Source organism: Phyllobates terribilis, unplaced genomic scaffold, assembly GCF_046119375.1.
Source record: "Phyllobates terribilis strain yellow unplaced genomic scaffold, ASM4611937v1 Scaffold_11__3_contigs__length_659146591, whole genome shotgun sequence".
In the NCBI taxonomy this organism is placed as follows: Eukaryota; Metazoa; Chordata; class Amphibia; order Anura; family Dendrobatidae; genus Phyllobates; species Phyllobates terribilis.
Genome location: NW_027362771.1, coordinates 220,185,001 through 220,202,855, shown reverse-complemented (window position 1 = coordinate 220,202,855; position 17,855 = coordinate 220,185,001). Strand labels below are relative to the sequence as shown.

General features: G+C 38.5%; 1 protein-coding gene across 1 annotated transcript in view; it reads left to right on the top strand.

Moving 5' to 3' along the window:
- Positions 1-4,792: 4,792 nt before the first annotated feature.
- The window catches only part of WNT16 (Wnt family member 16), a 35,269-nt gene continuing 22,206 nt past the window's right edge, over positions 4,793-17,855 (top strand). The window contains exon 1 of the mRNA XM_073652066.1: positions 4,793-5,308. Within this exon, the coding sequence (XP_073508167.1) occupies positions 5,217-5,308 (92 nt within the window). The 5' untranslated portion in view covers positions 4,793-5,216. The remainder of the gene's footprint in view (positions 5,309-17,855) is intronic.

The window sequence follows — 17,855 nt, the reverse complement described above, 5'->3', positions numbered from 1 at the left end:
CTGCATACGTCACCACGAAAGTGACAGGTGCATAAGTCATGTGACACGAGTTGTCACATAACTTACGCATGCGTCACTTGCGTGGTGACGTATGCAGTCATGTGACCCGGAAGGAGAACGTGGACGACGAGACCTGGGAAACCTCCGGTAAGTAGCAATTTAGCTTTATACCTGTCTGCCCTGCACACTCACACCATCCATGCCTTCCGATGATGCATAAAACATGCATTATCGGAAAGGCACGGATATATCCGACAGAAATCGGGATTATCCGTATCCGTACAGCCCGTTATCCGCTCTGATAACGGGTCTGGACGGATCTATCCGCTTATCCCTAGTCACAATTACAGAATTACATAGTTTTGAAGTTGCGTTATTCTTGTATTTGCGTTAATTTGACATTTTTGAGAAGTATTTTCCTACATAAATGTTTCCTATTTGAATTCAGAATTACATAGTTTTGAAGTTGCGTTATTCTTGTATTTGCGGTAATTTGTCATTTTTAAGAAGTATTTTCCTACATAAATGTTTTCTATTTGCATTTTCCTATTTGCATTCAGAATTACATAGTTTTGAAGTTGCGTTATTCTTGTATTTGCAGTAATTTGTCATTTTTGAGAAGTATTTTCCTGCATAAATGTTTTCTATTTGCATTTTCCTATTTGTATTTGTTCATTTGCATTTGCATTTTGAAGAATAAAAATATTTCTAACGATTAAGGCCTTCATCAGAGTCGGAAATTGCGTTTAGTTAACTTTTACCACCATCATCTGCTGGTAAGAGTCAGAATTCTGTGACTCAAAGTTACTTTTACCAACACATGCTGGTAGTTACTTTTACTAACACATGCTGGTAGTTACTTTTACCAACACATGCTGGTAAATGTAAAGATTTCCAATTCGCCCAGGTAAAAGTCCAAAATCGTTCGTTTATATGGAATACATCTGACTTTTACCAACGCTGTTGAGAAATGTTAAGATTTACCAAGACTTCACCGGTAAAAGTCCAATTTTACTTTTCATTTTGAGCTTTTACCGACGGCCTCGGTAAATGTCCAGATTGACCGGTAAATCCTAGGTTTTACCGGCCTTCTGACTTTTACAGTAACAGTCTAAAGTAATACAACAATAAAACATTGTTTTTCAACTTCCAAGTTGCAGTTTCAAAGAAAAAAAAGAATAAACATCATGTACAGCAATAAAGGCGCCCCTAATTAATACTTGGTTGCACACCCTTTGGCATTACTGACCGCCTTCAAACATTTCTTGTAGCCATCTATAAGCTTCTTGCACTTCTCAGCTGGAATTTTCTCCCACTTTTCCTTTGCAGTTTGTTCAAGCTCTTCAATGTTTGCAGGGTTCTTTTTCCTAATGGCAGATTTCAGCTCACACCAAAGATTTTCAATGGGATTAAGGACAGGACTCATTGCTGGCCATTTTAAAACGGTCCATTTTTTTCTTTTTCAACTATTCCTGTGTACTTTTGGATGTGTGCTTTGGGTCATTGTCTTGCTGGAGGACCCATGATCTTCGACTCAAACCAAGTTTTCTTACTCTGGTTAGGACATTTTGCTCTAAAATCTCTTGATAATTCTCTGATTTCATGATTCCTGTGATACGGTCAAGGCTTCCAGTACCAGACGCAGCATAGCAACTCCACAGCATTATGGCTCCTCCACCATGCTTAACTGTTGGAAAGGTGTTCTTTTCCTTATAAGCTTCATTGCGCCACATGTAAACAAACTGTTGCTTTGCATTGCCAAAAAGCTCTATTTTTGTTTCATCTGTCCACAGAACATTTTCCCAGAAGGATTGTGGTTTGTCAAGGTACTCTTTAGCACAGATCAGTCGTTCCTTTTTATGTCTTTTCTTCAGCAATGGTTTCTTCCTTGGCCTTCGCTCATAAAGCTCTGCTTCGTTTAGTGTGTGGCGTATGGTACTTGTTGAAACCATGAACCCAGACTGTCCAGGTTGGCTTTCAGGTCTTTGGATGTTTGAAGTGGTGTTTTTTCCACCATTTGCACCGACCTTTAAAGGCATCTCTTGTCAATTTTCCTCTTTCCCCACAAGTCCAGGGAGGTTCTTGACGGTTTCATGCTTTGCAAACTTCTTAATAACATTGCGCACTGTTGAAACTGGGATACCAAGGTCTTTGGAGATGGCCTTATACCCTTTGGAAGTCTTGTGTTTGCTAATAACAGCAGTTCTGATGTCATCAGACAGCTTCTTTGTCTTCACCATTGTGACAAAGGAATAGGGCCTACCATGGGGCTTTTTAAAACACTGAAGTCATCATTCATTGGCTAATTCATGTAACATGGGCATCGGCAATTAATCACAGGTGAATCTCTTTTGGGATTTACCACAAACGAGTCAAAATGTGTTTCCATACTAAATTGATATAAATGGTGCCAATATCAGTGACACAATTCAAGCTTTAGGTTTTTCTATTTTTTCCTCCTATTGTTTCTTGTTTTAAATTATTGTTTATCATTTGCTCTTTTGTATTTAACATGAGTGATCTATACAAAAAAACCGTTTCACTTCATTCATTTTTTTCAGGAGATATTCCATATTATGTAGTTAAACTTCATAAGTGCCAATAACATTGAGCAGGACTGTATACTTGTTACCTATAGGAATACATTTTGCAGTCTGATTGACCAATATAGACTTAAAGCACTACTATTTGTCATTTGTATTTCTATCTCTATGTGCTATCAGCTGCTGACAGCATTGCCTCTTGTCAGGTCTTCCATAAAATTAGCTTACAACAAGCTGAGGAATTTTCTTCCCTTTGCAGTTGAAGCAGAACCATGATCTCAGTCAATATCGGTGTAGTTAAAATCTCCAATAATCACTACTGTACCACACTGTATAACCCGCAACATCTGATTATGCAGCCAACCCTTCAACTCCTGTGATGTAGGGTTCTATAGAATATACTAAATCTCAATTTTTCAGTATTTACTTCTCTTTGTAATTCCACCCACAAGGTTTTAACTTCCACACAATCGTCTTCCCCTATTGCCTCTGCCACAACTCTCCTTTACTATTTGAACTGTCTTTCCAAAAGCACATAAAACCAGTAATATTTAAAGCCCTATCATGTGAAGAGTCCAATCATGTTTCAGTAACACCAACTACACAAATGTGTCCCTCCAGTACCAAGGCCTCCTGGAATTTGTAAATATTCACTTTAAGTTTCCCTCCAGTATATTCATTACCACATAAAATGTACGCTGTTTCTTTTTTTGACAGATAAAAATCTTCCCTGTATCCATATCAGAGTTTATCCCATCGATAGCTAATATGTAAATTCTGAGATGAAAATTAACTCAAAATGCCAGTGTGTGTATACATTTTTATTGTTGGGGAAAAATGTGATACTAATTTTGTGTTACTTATTTTGCATGATTATAAACCTAATAGTGGTATTCTGCAGGAGGTTAAAATATATTTGGTATAGGGCTTTCAGTCATACCTGGGTCCTGCAATCTATGGGAGGCCAAAAGGTCCCTGTTGGTGACTTGAAAAGACCAGTTCAATCAAAGACCTGTTAAAGTTGGGGGCCTGGTTGGAGAATTTGCAATGGGTCCCACAATCTTTATGTAATACCATCAGTATTCTGCACATAGAGAAATGCTGGAAGGACACGGAGCATATCTCTCCACACCATGCTTTCTCCTATGTGACATAATGTAACTAGCTTCCATGGCATTTGCCTGAAAGCAAAAAGGAAAGGTTCTGAATTTGGCCCCTAGTCATAGCGCTAACTCTAAGTGGTAGGTGAGACGACAAAGGGTCAATCTGGCCACTGGTGCGGGGGGGGGGGTGAATTATTATTAATTATGCCAGACATACTGTTCCTTTGTTGAGTAGGTAAAGGGACTTGTTCATTTGTGGAATGCCTGCTGATTATGTATTGCATCAACCCCCTGCAGTGTACTAGTCTGCACAATTTGGAGGACAAATATGCAGTCTAATTGAACAATCGAACAATGAGGGATTACCTCCCCCCATCTTCCTCCAATCCTGTGGGATATAAAAGGGGTCTAGCCTCTATCTCCTCTATCTCCTCGCTGTGGGTGCCCGCCAAAAGCGGGGTGCTACTGGTTTGGTTAGTTGGCAACAGATGCCCCAAAGTCGCAGAGGTTCTAATCCTCAGCAAGCCAGCGGAATGGTGAGACTCATCTTGTGTACTTGCTGGGAATGTACTATATGATGTTGACTGTTGATGATCCAATAAAGTCATACCGGAGTGTGGTACTAAGCATTAAATTTGTATTTTCAACATGAAAAGAGGATTAAGCTGCTGCTAGACTCCACTGGCAGTGGCTTATCTCCCCTGAAAATAAAAGCATTGATCATTGAAATCGAGTAGGGACACCCCATATACACCAGATGATTGGCCAATATTGATGGGTTCAACCATCTCTCATCTAATGTACATGGGCATTGGCTTTTTGAATGTAGATCCACAGATTGGAGGCGGGAAATGGTTATTTAGATCATCACTTTTCTTATGTCTTCCCACCTATAGGTGACACTTTTACGTAAGAATGGCACTGTTGCATTGTTTTGTGATCTTTTATAAATGAGTTTATTATAAGCAGAAACATTTTGTTCTTTGGCATGAAGTACCATCTTGTAGCATCCTCATTAACAGAAACGTCTTGTAGGAGCTGATTCCCCCTAGCATTGATAAATCCCACTGTGTGGTTAGAGGATCTGACTGCACAGCATCCTGATAATGTGACATGTATAGTCTTTGTGTATTGTTCATTCAGTTTCTAGTCTGTGTTTGCAGACCAGCAGCACAAAGCTCGGGTTAGAGAAGCTGTCATTCTGCAGTGGGACCTATGCACCCTCCCACTATAACTCCTGGACTTGCAGGCCAATAGGAGTTATCCCTATGGATGCATTGTTATTCCTTACACTTCTGGCCAATCACATGAAGAATTCCATTGTAACGAAACTCAGTGTGCTGGGGGATTGGCAAAAGTACATATAATCAAAGAGAGGGATCTCACCTAAAGCAGAAGGACTGGTCCTCCTTGTCCCCATTCATCTAAGGCAGCATCCAAACATCTGATATCCAGTCATTATTACATCCTGCAATGACTGCGGAGAGGAGGCAGACATACTGAAGTCATATCTGTATTAAATATACCATTTACCAAGTCTACTGAAGCTGGAGGAATAAATGTGCAGGAGATGGAGAAGGCGACTTCGGTTGGACTATGTCATATTTGTGTCCTCCTGACTATATTCATGGCTATGTTTCCATGCTCACAAGGAAACTGGATGTAGGTACCTTTTCTTTTCCCTTCGTTGCTTTGATGTACAAGTAATGCACTTTTATTGCACATTGAGGCTTTTCTTTCTGTTGCACAGTGTTTCAGTGGTGCCTGCAATGAAGTGCTGCACATCTGTATACACCATGCTGAGAAATATCTTCTGCTAATTATTACTGCCAGGTCCCTTGTGCTGAGGTCTCCTTCATTCTGTATATCCAGTCTCACTGTTTACACATCAGCTTTCCAGCTATTAGACAGAATAATACACAGCATTTCCCTATGCAAGTTCCAATTCCCATGCAAAAAGAACCTTCTCTTCTGTGCACATCTGGAGTCTACAAACAAAAAATGACACTTCTCAAATGTGTTTACAGGCGGCTCTGAAATATGATAAACACATTGAATTCAAGATTCAGTCTGTCAAAATACCGAGCTGATCCCCTGGGGTTCATTCATAAATCTGTATAGCTGCACTAATCTGCATAGGATATTTGTAATTTGGGGTAAATCTCATACCTGGTGAACCCATTCACTGACTTTATCTAAATGGGGAAATATTGTATATTATACAATTTCTATTTTGCATCCACTTTTAAAATGTAAAGTCCAAAATAAATGTGTGTATATATATATATATATATATATATATATATATATATATATATATATATATATATATACATATATATATATGATAGGTATTTTCATGTATTTTATATCTATATATCCATATGTGTATATATATATATATTCTAGCTATCATCTCATATCTATCTATGGTATATATCTATCATCTATTTATTTATTTATTTATCTATCTAGCTATTATATATCTATTATCTATCTAGCATTGCATATCCATATATCTATATATCTATCTATCAATCCTCTACCTATCTATATATTCTATCTAGCATCTCATAGCTATCTATTTATCTATCATCTCATATCTATCTATGGTATCTATCTATCATCCAATATCTATCATTATCTATCTATCTATCTATCTATCTATCTATCTATCTATCTATCTATCTATCTATCATCCAATATCTATCATCTCATATCTATCTATCTATCTATCTATCTATCTATCTATCTATCTATCTATCTATCTATCTATCTATCTATCTATGGTATCTATCACATATCTATCTATGGTATCTATCTATCATCCAATATCTATCATTATCTATCTATCTATCTATCTATCTATCTATCTATCTATCATGTCATATTTATCTATCTATCTATGTATCTCTCTATCTACACATAACAAGATGTATAGCACAGTACTAAACTAGCATCAAAACTGATACAAGGAGGCTGCACTCATATACCAGTACCATGGAGTATAAATTTCACCATCCAGCTGTCTCCTAGTTATTTGTTACATGTCTTTTGATTCTGGATTAACTAGATTACTATGTGATGTTGTGATACCTTATCTGGACCATGTCTTTTATGTATTTTCTAAGCCTCTAGATTCTTTCAGCATTTGTTAGCTCATGTGCGCTGTTTTCCATTTGTTTCTTTGTTCTCCCTTTTGATGCAGAATTTTTAAAGATGTGCCAAGCAAGGCTATACATATTTCCGTAGCTTTGTTCTTCGCAGTGGCTTATCTTCCCCCATGGTTTGTAGTCATTGGTAGATATTGTCATAAATATCATGGCACATTCCCACTGCTCGTTAGTAAATTGTCCGCATGTTATCACCAAGGTCTGAAGAATTCAGGGTTATATTTAAGTAGAACTAAACCATTATTTGAGAAATTCTGGATATTCTGGATGCTTTTAGGGGAATGCCAGAAGAATAAAGGGCAATTTATTAATTTTAATAAGTTTTGTGGAATTCAATGAATTTGTAAAATGCCCACATTATATCTGAGAGTGAAGATGTGTTATAGTTGAACAATTGCTACGTGAGCAGTGACCACTTTCATGCTGTCTGGTAATGTAATATTGTGTAGATGTTTCAGTGACAACACATTTCCATAATTTTAATATATAGGATTAAGATATAGTTAGTGCTTCATAGGAATGAACATTGTGTACTAGTAATAATTTCCCATTTTTAGGGTATTTTTAAACATACTGATGACAGTTTTGGGCTCTAGTTCGCTAGTAAGCACGGAAAGCATTTTTTACGTGAAGTTTCCTACGACACAATAATCTAAAATCATATTAATCTAAAATGATGTGCAGCAATTGGTGAATAAGTCCTATCTGACTTATATAAGCATACTTCAATCATCGAGGCCTGATTCTTAGGATTCTTGATGATTTGTAGCTCTACAGCAGCTGGAAAGTCTTCATTTGTCTCTCATTGCCATGCGGCGTAGTAAATTTCCAGACACTTTACTCGGTGGGCCTCTTTCCATTCATCATAACATTTAACGCTAAATGGATTATGGATGCAAACCTACACTATATAAGCCAATATGCTAGATGGTGCTAAGAATCTTTATGTTTAGTCGTTATGGTTTTCGGGGGATGCGTCATTTGCACAAGAAGATCTGTGCTCATAGGCTGGGTATTTGATGAAAAATCAGGTAGTAGTAGTGATAGTGGGTAATAAATATGGTAGGTCACAGTAATCTAGCGTACATACTGTAGATATGAAGAGGAAAAATATGTCTATCACAATTAGCCACCACCCCGTAAACTGCATACAACTTATTGTCTAGAGTTCTCAGCTGGAGTTACAGAAAGAAAAAGTTTTGACCAAGACAGAGCTGTAAAATGTAGTAACTTTGCCCGAAAAGCGGAAAAGAAAGGATGTTAAAATCCAGAGAGACTGTGCTAAGAATGCAGTGTCATTAGGTCAGTGCCATGAAGAGGACAGAGACCTTTATGGAATGAGGACCACAGAAAGGAGTTTTGCAACTTCAACAAATAAAACATAACTAAACATCTTGTCAGGTTGTTATTTATACATTGTAACACATTTATTGATATATTATATGACATGCATAAAGTACATCGAGATGCTAGGTACTAATATATATATAAAACATATAGCAGTAAATTATACAATACACCATTGTCCATCCATCCAGTAAACCTGAATTTTAATCTTAATTGTAATTTGGATATGACTTTCTGTCATCAAGGAAAAAATATGGTTCCTTGAACTAGGTCTGTATCTTAATATATTGGTCATTTTAAAGTGTTTTGTTTGCTCCTCCTCTGTGATATCTAGCTCCAAAAATGTCGGGTGTTTCAGCTTTAACCATCAGTGTTTTATCATTAATTACAAAGCTTCTATCCATTACAAAGTAATTCACAGACAGCACACCGATTGCAAATTGGCGCCATTTGTGTGCGGTACATGGTTTTCACGGATCCATAGACTTGGATGGGTTATTTTGATACGAGACTCCGGTCAAAAATAGACATACAGTTCACAAACAAAAACACGGACATGTGAACTTCTCCATAGACGTTAATGACTACGTGTTCTGTTTGTGAAAATCACGTATAGAACAAGTCCATGAAGGATGGACGTCTGAATGAAGCCTTCTGCCGTCTGCCCCATTCAGATGTCCATGATTTTTCACATAAGCAAGAAAGGTCCGAGTTTCATCAGTTTTTTTTAACCCATTTTCATCAGGGATTGTTCCGTTATTCCCATTTTACTAGCATTGTATTAGCAGTGATTTTCACTGATGAAAACAAAATTGCAACATTTTCCCTATCCACTACAATGTTAATCATAGAAAGCACACTGACTGCACACTGATGCCATCCAAGTGCTGTCCATGATTTTATGCACCCATAGACTTGGAAGGGTAAATTTGAGCCATTTTTTGGATTAAAAATGGACATGCCTCTGAGAAATTTCTATAAACCCCAACATGGAGCATGGCAGTCATGAACACAGAGTATGCCAATGAGCAAAGCTGGAAAGGACTTTTATAAAGCTATGGCACGAGATGACATTAATCAAGGAATAAATGTGTTTCTGTGGTGTTAGGTCTTCATGAATAAAGACTACCCTCTGACAGCTGACAGTTATTAGTTTGATGGTCAGATAATTAGTGCTGGCTGCAGTGGAGACTTTGCATTAGCTGTAAACATAATGCAGTCCGCATGCAGTTGTATCGTCTACTACTTCAACCATGATGCATAGAAAATACTCTATTCTTGATTAAAAACATTGTGCACTGCAAAATATCTCATTTACCAAATTCTAGCTCACTGCACGATTAGTAGACAAAATTCGCTTTTTATGGCAAATATGATAAAATCCTTCATATAAAGCTAAATAAACATGGGTGTATTAAAAATTGTCTTATTTTCATTATTATTATTTGCATTCATTTGCATTGTCATCCGTGTGGCATCCATTTTTATACATCAGCAGTAAGCAAAATTTACAAGACCAAAATCAGTTTCCTATGTTAAAAATGGCAATGTATCCATAAAAATTGGATGCTTTATATTTTATCCATATGGGATCTAATTCTTTTGCACACCGATCGACTTGAACAAGCAATTTTCATCTGAAATACGGAGACGACTAGTGCATGCTATTATTTTATTTTTACGTGAAAAAAAAAGGGTAACTGAACAGCCCTATTGAATAACTTTTTTTTAGATACAGCATTTGAATAGAAAATACAGTTATGTCAACGTAGCCTAAGGCTATGTGCCCACGATGCAGAAATGCTCCGGATTTTTTCTGAGCGTTTCTGAATCTCCCTGGCAGAAAAAACGCATGCGGATTGTACATGTGGATTGTACATGCGGATTGTACATGCGGATTTTACATGTGTTTTCCTGCCAGAGACATGCGGAAGTGAAGCGTTTTGATCATGCGATTTCGCATGCGGGTTGTCAAGCACTTTCCAAACGATTTTAGCATTACTTGGAAAAGTGCTTGACAACCTGTTCACACTATATAAATCCATGCAACCGATATGGATTTTATATAGTGTGACCAAGTTAGTTAAAAAAAAGAATAAAAATGGTAAAAAAAAAACAAAAACATATACTCACCTTCCGATAGCCCCCGGTCTCCTTCTCAGATGCATCCGGTCTTCCAGGTGTCTCGCGGTGGTGTAAAAGGACCTTCCATGACGTAATTTAGTCATGTGACAGGTTACGCGACTGCCGACGTCAGCGGTCGCGTGACCTGTCACATGACTGAATGACGTCATGGAAGGTCCTTTTACTCCATCGCGAGCCACCGGGGAGCCAAGACGTACAGGATAGAAGACCGGGGGACATAATGTATAATGTTTTTTTTTTATTATTTTAAATTCTTTTTTACCATCCGCACATTGAATCTCTTAATATCCGCATGTGCACATGTAGTCATGCGGATATTAAGCGATTCAATGCAAGTCACTGGCGGCGAAAACGCTGCGATTACGCAAAATAATTGGTAGTGCTGCGGATTTTTCCACAATGATAATCTGCAGCGGAAATTTCCACAGCATGTTCGGATTATCATTGGGGAACGTGGCAGGCCTTCTACCATGCGTTTCTGCGTCAGAATTGTTGCTGCGGAAACGCTTAAAAAACGCATAGTGGGCACACAGCCTAAATGCAAATTAAGGAAATTTCTCAGTTACTGTATGCGCCAACATATTGCACAGCACTGTATCCACCATATTTACCAATATAAGTCCTTGTTGATGGTGGACTAAGTTGCCTATTCCCAGACCAAAATTATGTAATGTTAAATGTTTTTAAAATATGTTGTCTTACACTATGTGAACGTTTATGGCATATCGACAGTATAGCCCATAAATGTCCAATAGATGGTCAGCGATTTTTTGAGCTCCAATATACAGTGGCATGAAAAAGTTTGGGCACCCCCGGTCAAAATTACTGTTATTGGGAACATTTAAAGGGGTTGTGCGGTACTTTATATTACCCCCCATGTATCTCCCCCAGGTCCTTAAGACTTTTTGTAAATACATTCTGCTGTTGATAATGCCTGTGAACGGCGCTACCGGTGGCCGCTCACAGGCATCACGTGACCCCCGCGCCGACGTCACGACAAGTGAGGCATGACTCAGCGCTGGGGTTCCCGCGGTGGCTGCTGGGTTGTGGGCGGGGTTACACCCCGCGTCACACCCGGCATCCACCGCGTGCTTTCCCAATGAATGGGGGGAGGCAGAGCGCGCGATGGATGCCGGGTGTGACGCGGGGGGTAACCCTGCCCACAGCCTGGCATCCACCTGGAACCAGGAAGATTGTGACTCCCGGTTGCTGCCAGCACTTGTCGTGACATCAGAGACGGCTGCAGCTGGGGGTCACGAGATGCCTGTGAGCGGCCAATGATAGCGCCGCTCACAGGCATTATCAACAGCAGAAGGTATTTACAAAAAGTATTAGGGACCTGGGGGGGGTATACATGGGGGGGTAATCTAAAGTACCGCACTACCCCTTTAAGCGAGTTGAAGATGAAATGATCTCTAAGATGCTTAATGTTAAAGATGACACATTTCCTTTGAATTTTAGGCAAATAAATACATATGTTTTAATCTTTTACATTTTAAAAAATACAAAAAAGAAAATGAGCCAATGCAAAAGTTTGGGCACCCTTGGAGATTTATGTGCTCGGATAACTTTGACCAAGGTTTCAGACCTTAATTAGCCTGTTAGGGTTATGGCTTGTTCACCATCATCGTTAGGAAAGGTCAGGTGATGCAAATTTCCCAAGGTCGGGTTATTGTAGCGACAGGAGTCGCCACCCTGCGAGTTGCCAGAGGCTCATCTGCCTCTCAGGCACAGGCTTATGCTTGAAACAAAAAAAGCCAGATACGCATATGCTGTATGTTTGAATCTCTCTGAATCTATTTGAACCATTTAGTGTATAACTGATGAAGGTCAAATGACCGAAACGTTTTGTACACTATCTTCACGCTGTAAATAAATTCACTAAACTGAGTCCCAGATACTTGGACTTTTTTGTGTATAACGGGTTGGGACGCTATTCGTGCACCTAGAAACAATATAGGAGTGCTGTCCTTCTCCCTTAGCAAATTTCCCAGCTTTATAAAAACCCAATCTCCTATAACCTTGTGCCAAAAAACAGCAGCCATTGGTTCCTCTAAGCAGCTGCCTAGCACTCTGAACATTAAAATGGTGGAGGCCCACAAAGCAGGAGAATGCTATAAGAATATAGCAAAAATGTTTTCAAGTTGCCCTTTCCTCAGTTCAAAATGTAATTAAGAAATGGCAGAATTAACAGGAACAGTGGAGGCCAAGATAATGTCTGGAAGACTATGCAAAATCTCAGTGAGAGCTGCTTGTAGGATTGCTAGGGAGGCAAATCGAAACCCCCGCATGACTGCAAAAGACCTTCAGAAAGATTTAGCAGACTCTGGAGTTGTGGTACATTGTTCTACTGTTCAGAGACACCTGCACAAACCTGGCCTTCATGGAAGAGTCATCAGAAGAAAACCTCTCCTGCATCCTCACCATAAAATTCAGTATCAAAAGTATGCAAAAGAACATCTAAACGAGCCTCATACATTTTGGAAACAAGTCCTGTGGACCGATGAGGTTAAAATAGAACTCTTTGGTCACAATGATCAAAGGTATGTGTGGAGAAAAAAGGGCACAGAATTTCAGAAAAAGAACATCTAGCCAACCAATAAGCATGAGGGTGGATCAATCATGCTTTGGGGTTGTGCTGCAGCCAATTGCACAGGGAACATTTCACAGGTAGAGGGAAGAATGGATTCAATGAAATTTCAACAAATTCTTGATGCAAACATAACACCATCTATAAAAAAGCTGAAGTTACAAAGAGAGTGGCTACTACAAATGGATAATGATCCTAAACACACGTCAAAATCCACAATAGACTACCTCAAAAGGAGCAAGCTGAAGGTTTTACTGACAACAAAATCACACAAAAATCATCAATGGAAATCAAATTTATTAACCAATGGAGGCCTGGATTTGGAGTCACCCCCAAAATAAAAGTGGAAAAACACACTACAGGCTGATCCAACGTTGATGTAATGTCCTTAAAACAAGTCAAAATGAGGCTCAGTATTGTGTGTGGCCTCCACGTGCCAGTATGACTTCCCTACAATGCCTGGGCATGCTCCTGATGAGGTTGCGGATGGTCTCCTGTGGGATCTCCTCCCAGACCTAGACTAAAGCATCCGCCAACTCCTGGACAGTCTGTGGTGCAATGTGACGTTGGTGGATGGAGCGAGACATGATGTCCCAGATGTGCTCAATCGGATTCACGTCTGGAGAATGGGCGGGCCAGTCCATAGCTTCAATGCCTTCATCTTGCAGGAACTGCTGACACACTCCAGGCACATGAGGTCTGGCATTGTCCTGCATTAGGAGGAATACAGGGCCAACCGCACCAGCATATGGTCTCACAAGGGGTTTGAGGATCTCATCTCGGTACCTAATGGCAATCAGGCTACCTCTGGCGAGCACATGGAGGGCTGTGCGGCCCTCCAAAGAAATGCCATCCCACACCATTACTGACCCACTGCCAAACTGGTCATGTTGAACCATGTTGCAGGCAGCAGATCGCTCTCCACGGCGTCTCCAGACTCTGTCACATCTGTCACATGTTCAGTGTGAACCTGCTTTCATCTGTGAAGAGCACAGGCCCTCATACCACCCTCATGGAGTCGGTTTGTAACCATTTGTGCAGACGCATGCACATTTGTGTAATTAGAAAAATATGGATATATAGGTCCATTGAATATATTATAAGGAGTTACCCACAAGAATCAATACCTATTAATGTATCTCCTTCATTAGTTTCAAATATTATATAAAATAGTCATATTCATTCATATTTGATCAATACTTTTATTAAATCACAGCAGACAGAAAAGTGATAAAAAAATCTTCATTATGCCCATAAAAACATTTAAAACCCTTTCGGGCAATGTGGTATACATATATAGCCTAAGGCACATAGATTAAACCATTAACATCACATATTGACAATATTTAAACACAAAATCTTTCTAATGTTGTAGATTAGATTGTGTACACCATAATGTTCTGTGCACTATTAAGTCAATAAATATATATCATGGTAAAGATTAGCTTATTATATTTAGTAAAGCATTACATAATCAATCAACAGATATATACCAAGGTAAAAGTTAGCTTATTATATCCAATAGAGCATTGCATGATCAATCATATGGGTTGCCACATTGTCTTGTACCCCAATGCAGTGCTATATTAAACATTTGTATACCTTAGTAAACAGTTAATATATTATATTCAAATAGATCATTATATTACCAACCATGTGGCACATTGCCCGAAAGGGTTTTAAATGTTTTTATGGGCATAATGAAGATTTTTTTATCACTTTTCTGTCTGCTGTGATTTAATAAAAGTATTGATCAAATATGAATGAATATGACTATTTTATATAATATTTGAAACTAATGAAGGAGATACATTAATGGGTATTGATTCTTGTGGGTAACTCCTTATAATATATTCAATGGACCTATATATCCATATTTTTCTAATTACCTCTGTGTTTTGTGTGGATTCAGGATCCAATATGGACTTTCGCAGTCGCGATGCAAACTGGGCTACACAGCTGGTGGAAATGTTTGGTAATGAATACCGCATGGGATCGGATCCTCCTATGCAACAATGTCATGAGTTGGAAACAAATTTAAAGAAACTACTCTATAAACGAACAAAAGCTTGGTGGAATAAAGCTACACTTGAACAATATTTAAGCAAAGATACTACACCTAGAGGCTTACGTGTTCAGGTATATCCAGCATTTTCAGTGGAAGATGATATTTTTATAAAAAGATGGGAAGATGCATGTAAACTTTGCTCCCGTACTATGATAGAGCTCCTAATCGGCTTAGATAAGAAATTAATAGAAAATCTTGAAATTGAAATAGAGGACGCTCAAAAAGAACTGAGATCTAAAGCCTCAAAGGAAGCCTTAGAAATATTTGAGAAGGAATTAAGCAACGAGTATGGAAAATGGGAGACAGATATTAAAAATCTTAAAATGAAGAAATATCAGCGTGATATTACAGATTATCAAAAGGACAGAGTGTTTAAATGGCATCAAGGTCATAGGAATTTTCGAGCACGATCAATATCTAGAAATGACTCTATCTCTTCTAATGAAAGCAACTCTGCGGTTCGTTTTTTAGTCAAACGTTCAGCCACAGAGGACGATCCAGGTCCAGAAAAAGGAAAACGAATGGAAACCAGAAATTTTACCAGCGCCAAAAAAAAGACAGGAGCGCCCTGGAGGGAACAATTGAAAAAGACGAGCTAAAGGTAATTAACTTATCGGATAAAATACTAACAAATGATCAGATCGAAGTTTTGAGTAAGGGGTTAACTTTTTCCCCTGTCTCAAACTATGATCAATTCACGGCAATTAAGGACATAAATCTATTCAGTCGTAAATTACTTCTTAAAAAACACTTCTCCAAATCGGACGACACTTTCCTCAGGGAGGCGTCGACCGAAGAAAGAGAAGCAGTTCATATACTTGAATCACTTCTTGATGAGCAAAATGGGGATATTGGGGATGATCCTAAGTTCCCACCATTCATTAAGAAAAAATCAACAATGTGTCCTCCCTTGTCCGCCTGTCCAGTGATTGAGATGTTTACAAAATTAGTCACTGAGGAGCTGAGACATCTACCGAATAAACGTACACATGACAATTTAAGTTTGGGTCAGAGAACTGCACTTTATGAATTAAGAAATATGACGGACATAGTGATAAAAAGAGCGGACAAGGGAGGAAATATTGTCATTTGGCCGACTATTAAATATGAAAAGGAGGCTAATAGACAGTTGAACAATAAAATATGTTACAGGAAACTGGAAAAAAACCCAATAGTATCTTTTAGTAAAGAACTGATGATAATTTTGGATACAGCTTTACAAAAAAATATCATCCCTAAATCAATATATGATGGTCTTGTTGTTTCAAACCCAGTAATACCCACCCTATACTTCTTACCCAAAATTCACAAAGACATTGCTGACCCTCCAGGCAGACCTATTGTCTCGGGCAACAATAGTCTTTGTGAACCAATATGCAAATTTTTGGATTATTATCTAAAACCCCTTATGCAAAACTTACCATCTTACATTAGGGACTCCACAGATCTGCTGATAAGATTACAGGATGTCTCCTTAGATCAGGATGTCATCATGGTGACTGCGGACATCGAGTCTCTTTATACCTCAATTAGACATGAGGATGGACTGAAAGCAGTAGAATTCTTTCTAAAATCTACACACCTGGATCCCCATTTGACTGTATTAATTTTACAATTGCTTGATTTTGTGTTAAAACATAATTTCTTCCTATTTAAAGATCGAATGTATCTACAGGAGAGAGGCACTGCAATGGGGGCGTCTTGTGCGCCCGCTTATGCGTGCCTCTTTCTTGGATACTGGGAGCATAACATTATTTTCCCAGCAGCAGAAAATGGTGCAGTCCAAATGTGGGTGAGATTCATAGATGATCTTTTCATCATATGGCAAGGTGAGGAAACAGTCTTGGAGAAATTCCTCCAGGACTTAAACATCAATATGTATAATATCAAGTTGACATATGCCTCGAGCTCTGAGGAAATTGACTTTCTAGATTTGAAAATTAAAAGGGAGGAAAACGGCAGGCTATCCACAGATATCTATAGGAAAAACACGGCTGTGAATGCTATTCTTAATGCCAAATCGTCTCATCCTCCTCAGGTCATTAGATCTATACCGACTGGTCAGTTCCTCAGGGCTCGACGCATCTGCTCAACTGATGCTTTGTTCGAAAAACAAGCAATAGACTTGACAAGGAGATTCGATGCCCGCAGCTACAGAAATGATGTCATCCTGAGGGGATATCAAAGAGCTAAAATGACTAGCAGAAATGAACTTTTAAAACCTAAAATTAAAAAGCAAGATCAAAATGTGAGATTCATTACCCCTTATCATGGTCAATGGAGGGAAATGTATGGGATTATTAATAAATACTGGCCTATTCTTCTATCCGATCCTACACTAAACCAATTTATTTCAAAAAAACCCTCAATAACCCCAAAACGATCAAAAACATTAACAGATATTTTGGTGAGAAGTCATTACATCCCCCCAAAACCGCAAAATATATTCACTGCCAATATTACCTATAGACAGGAATGCTTTTCTTGCGGTTCATGTGGGGCTTGCCCCCAGATTGATAGGACAAAGGAATTTTTTGATTCCACAAAAAAGAAGATATTTAAAATCTCTGAATTCATTAACTGTCGGTCCACAGGAATAATCTACTGGGCAATTTGCCCATGTGATCTAATTTATATAGGACTAACATCTCGAGAATTCAGAGTAAGGATTTTGGAGCATATCAAAGATATAAAAAATGCGAAAAAATGTGATAAACCTGAGGAAATTGTTTTTTTAAAAAATATACCAAAGCATTTCAAGGAATGTCATAATGGCAACTGGAGACTATTACGCTTCAGGGGTATTGATAAAATCAATCTGGGAGCGAGAGGGGGAAACCTTAAGAAAATGCTTGAACAAAGAGAGACCAAATGGATAACTATTCT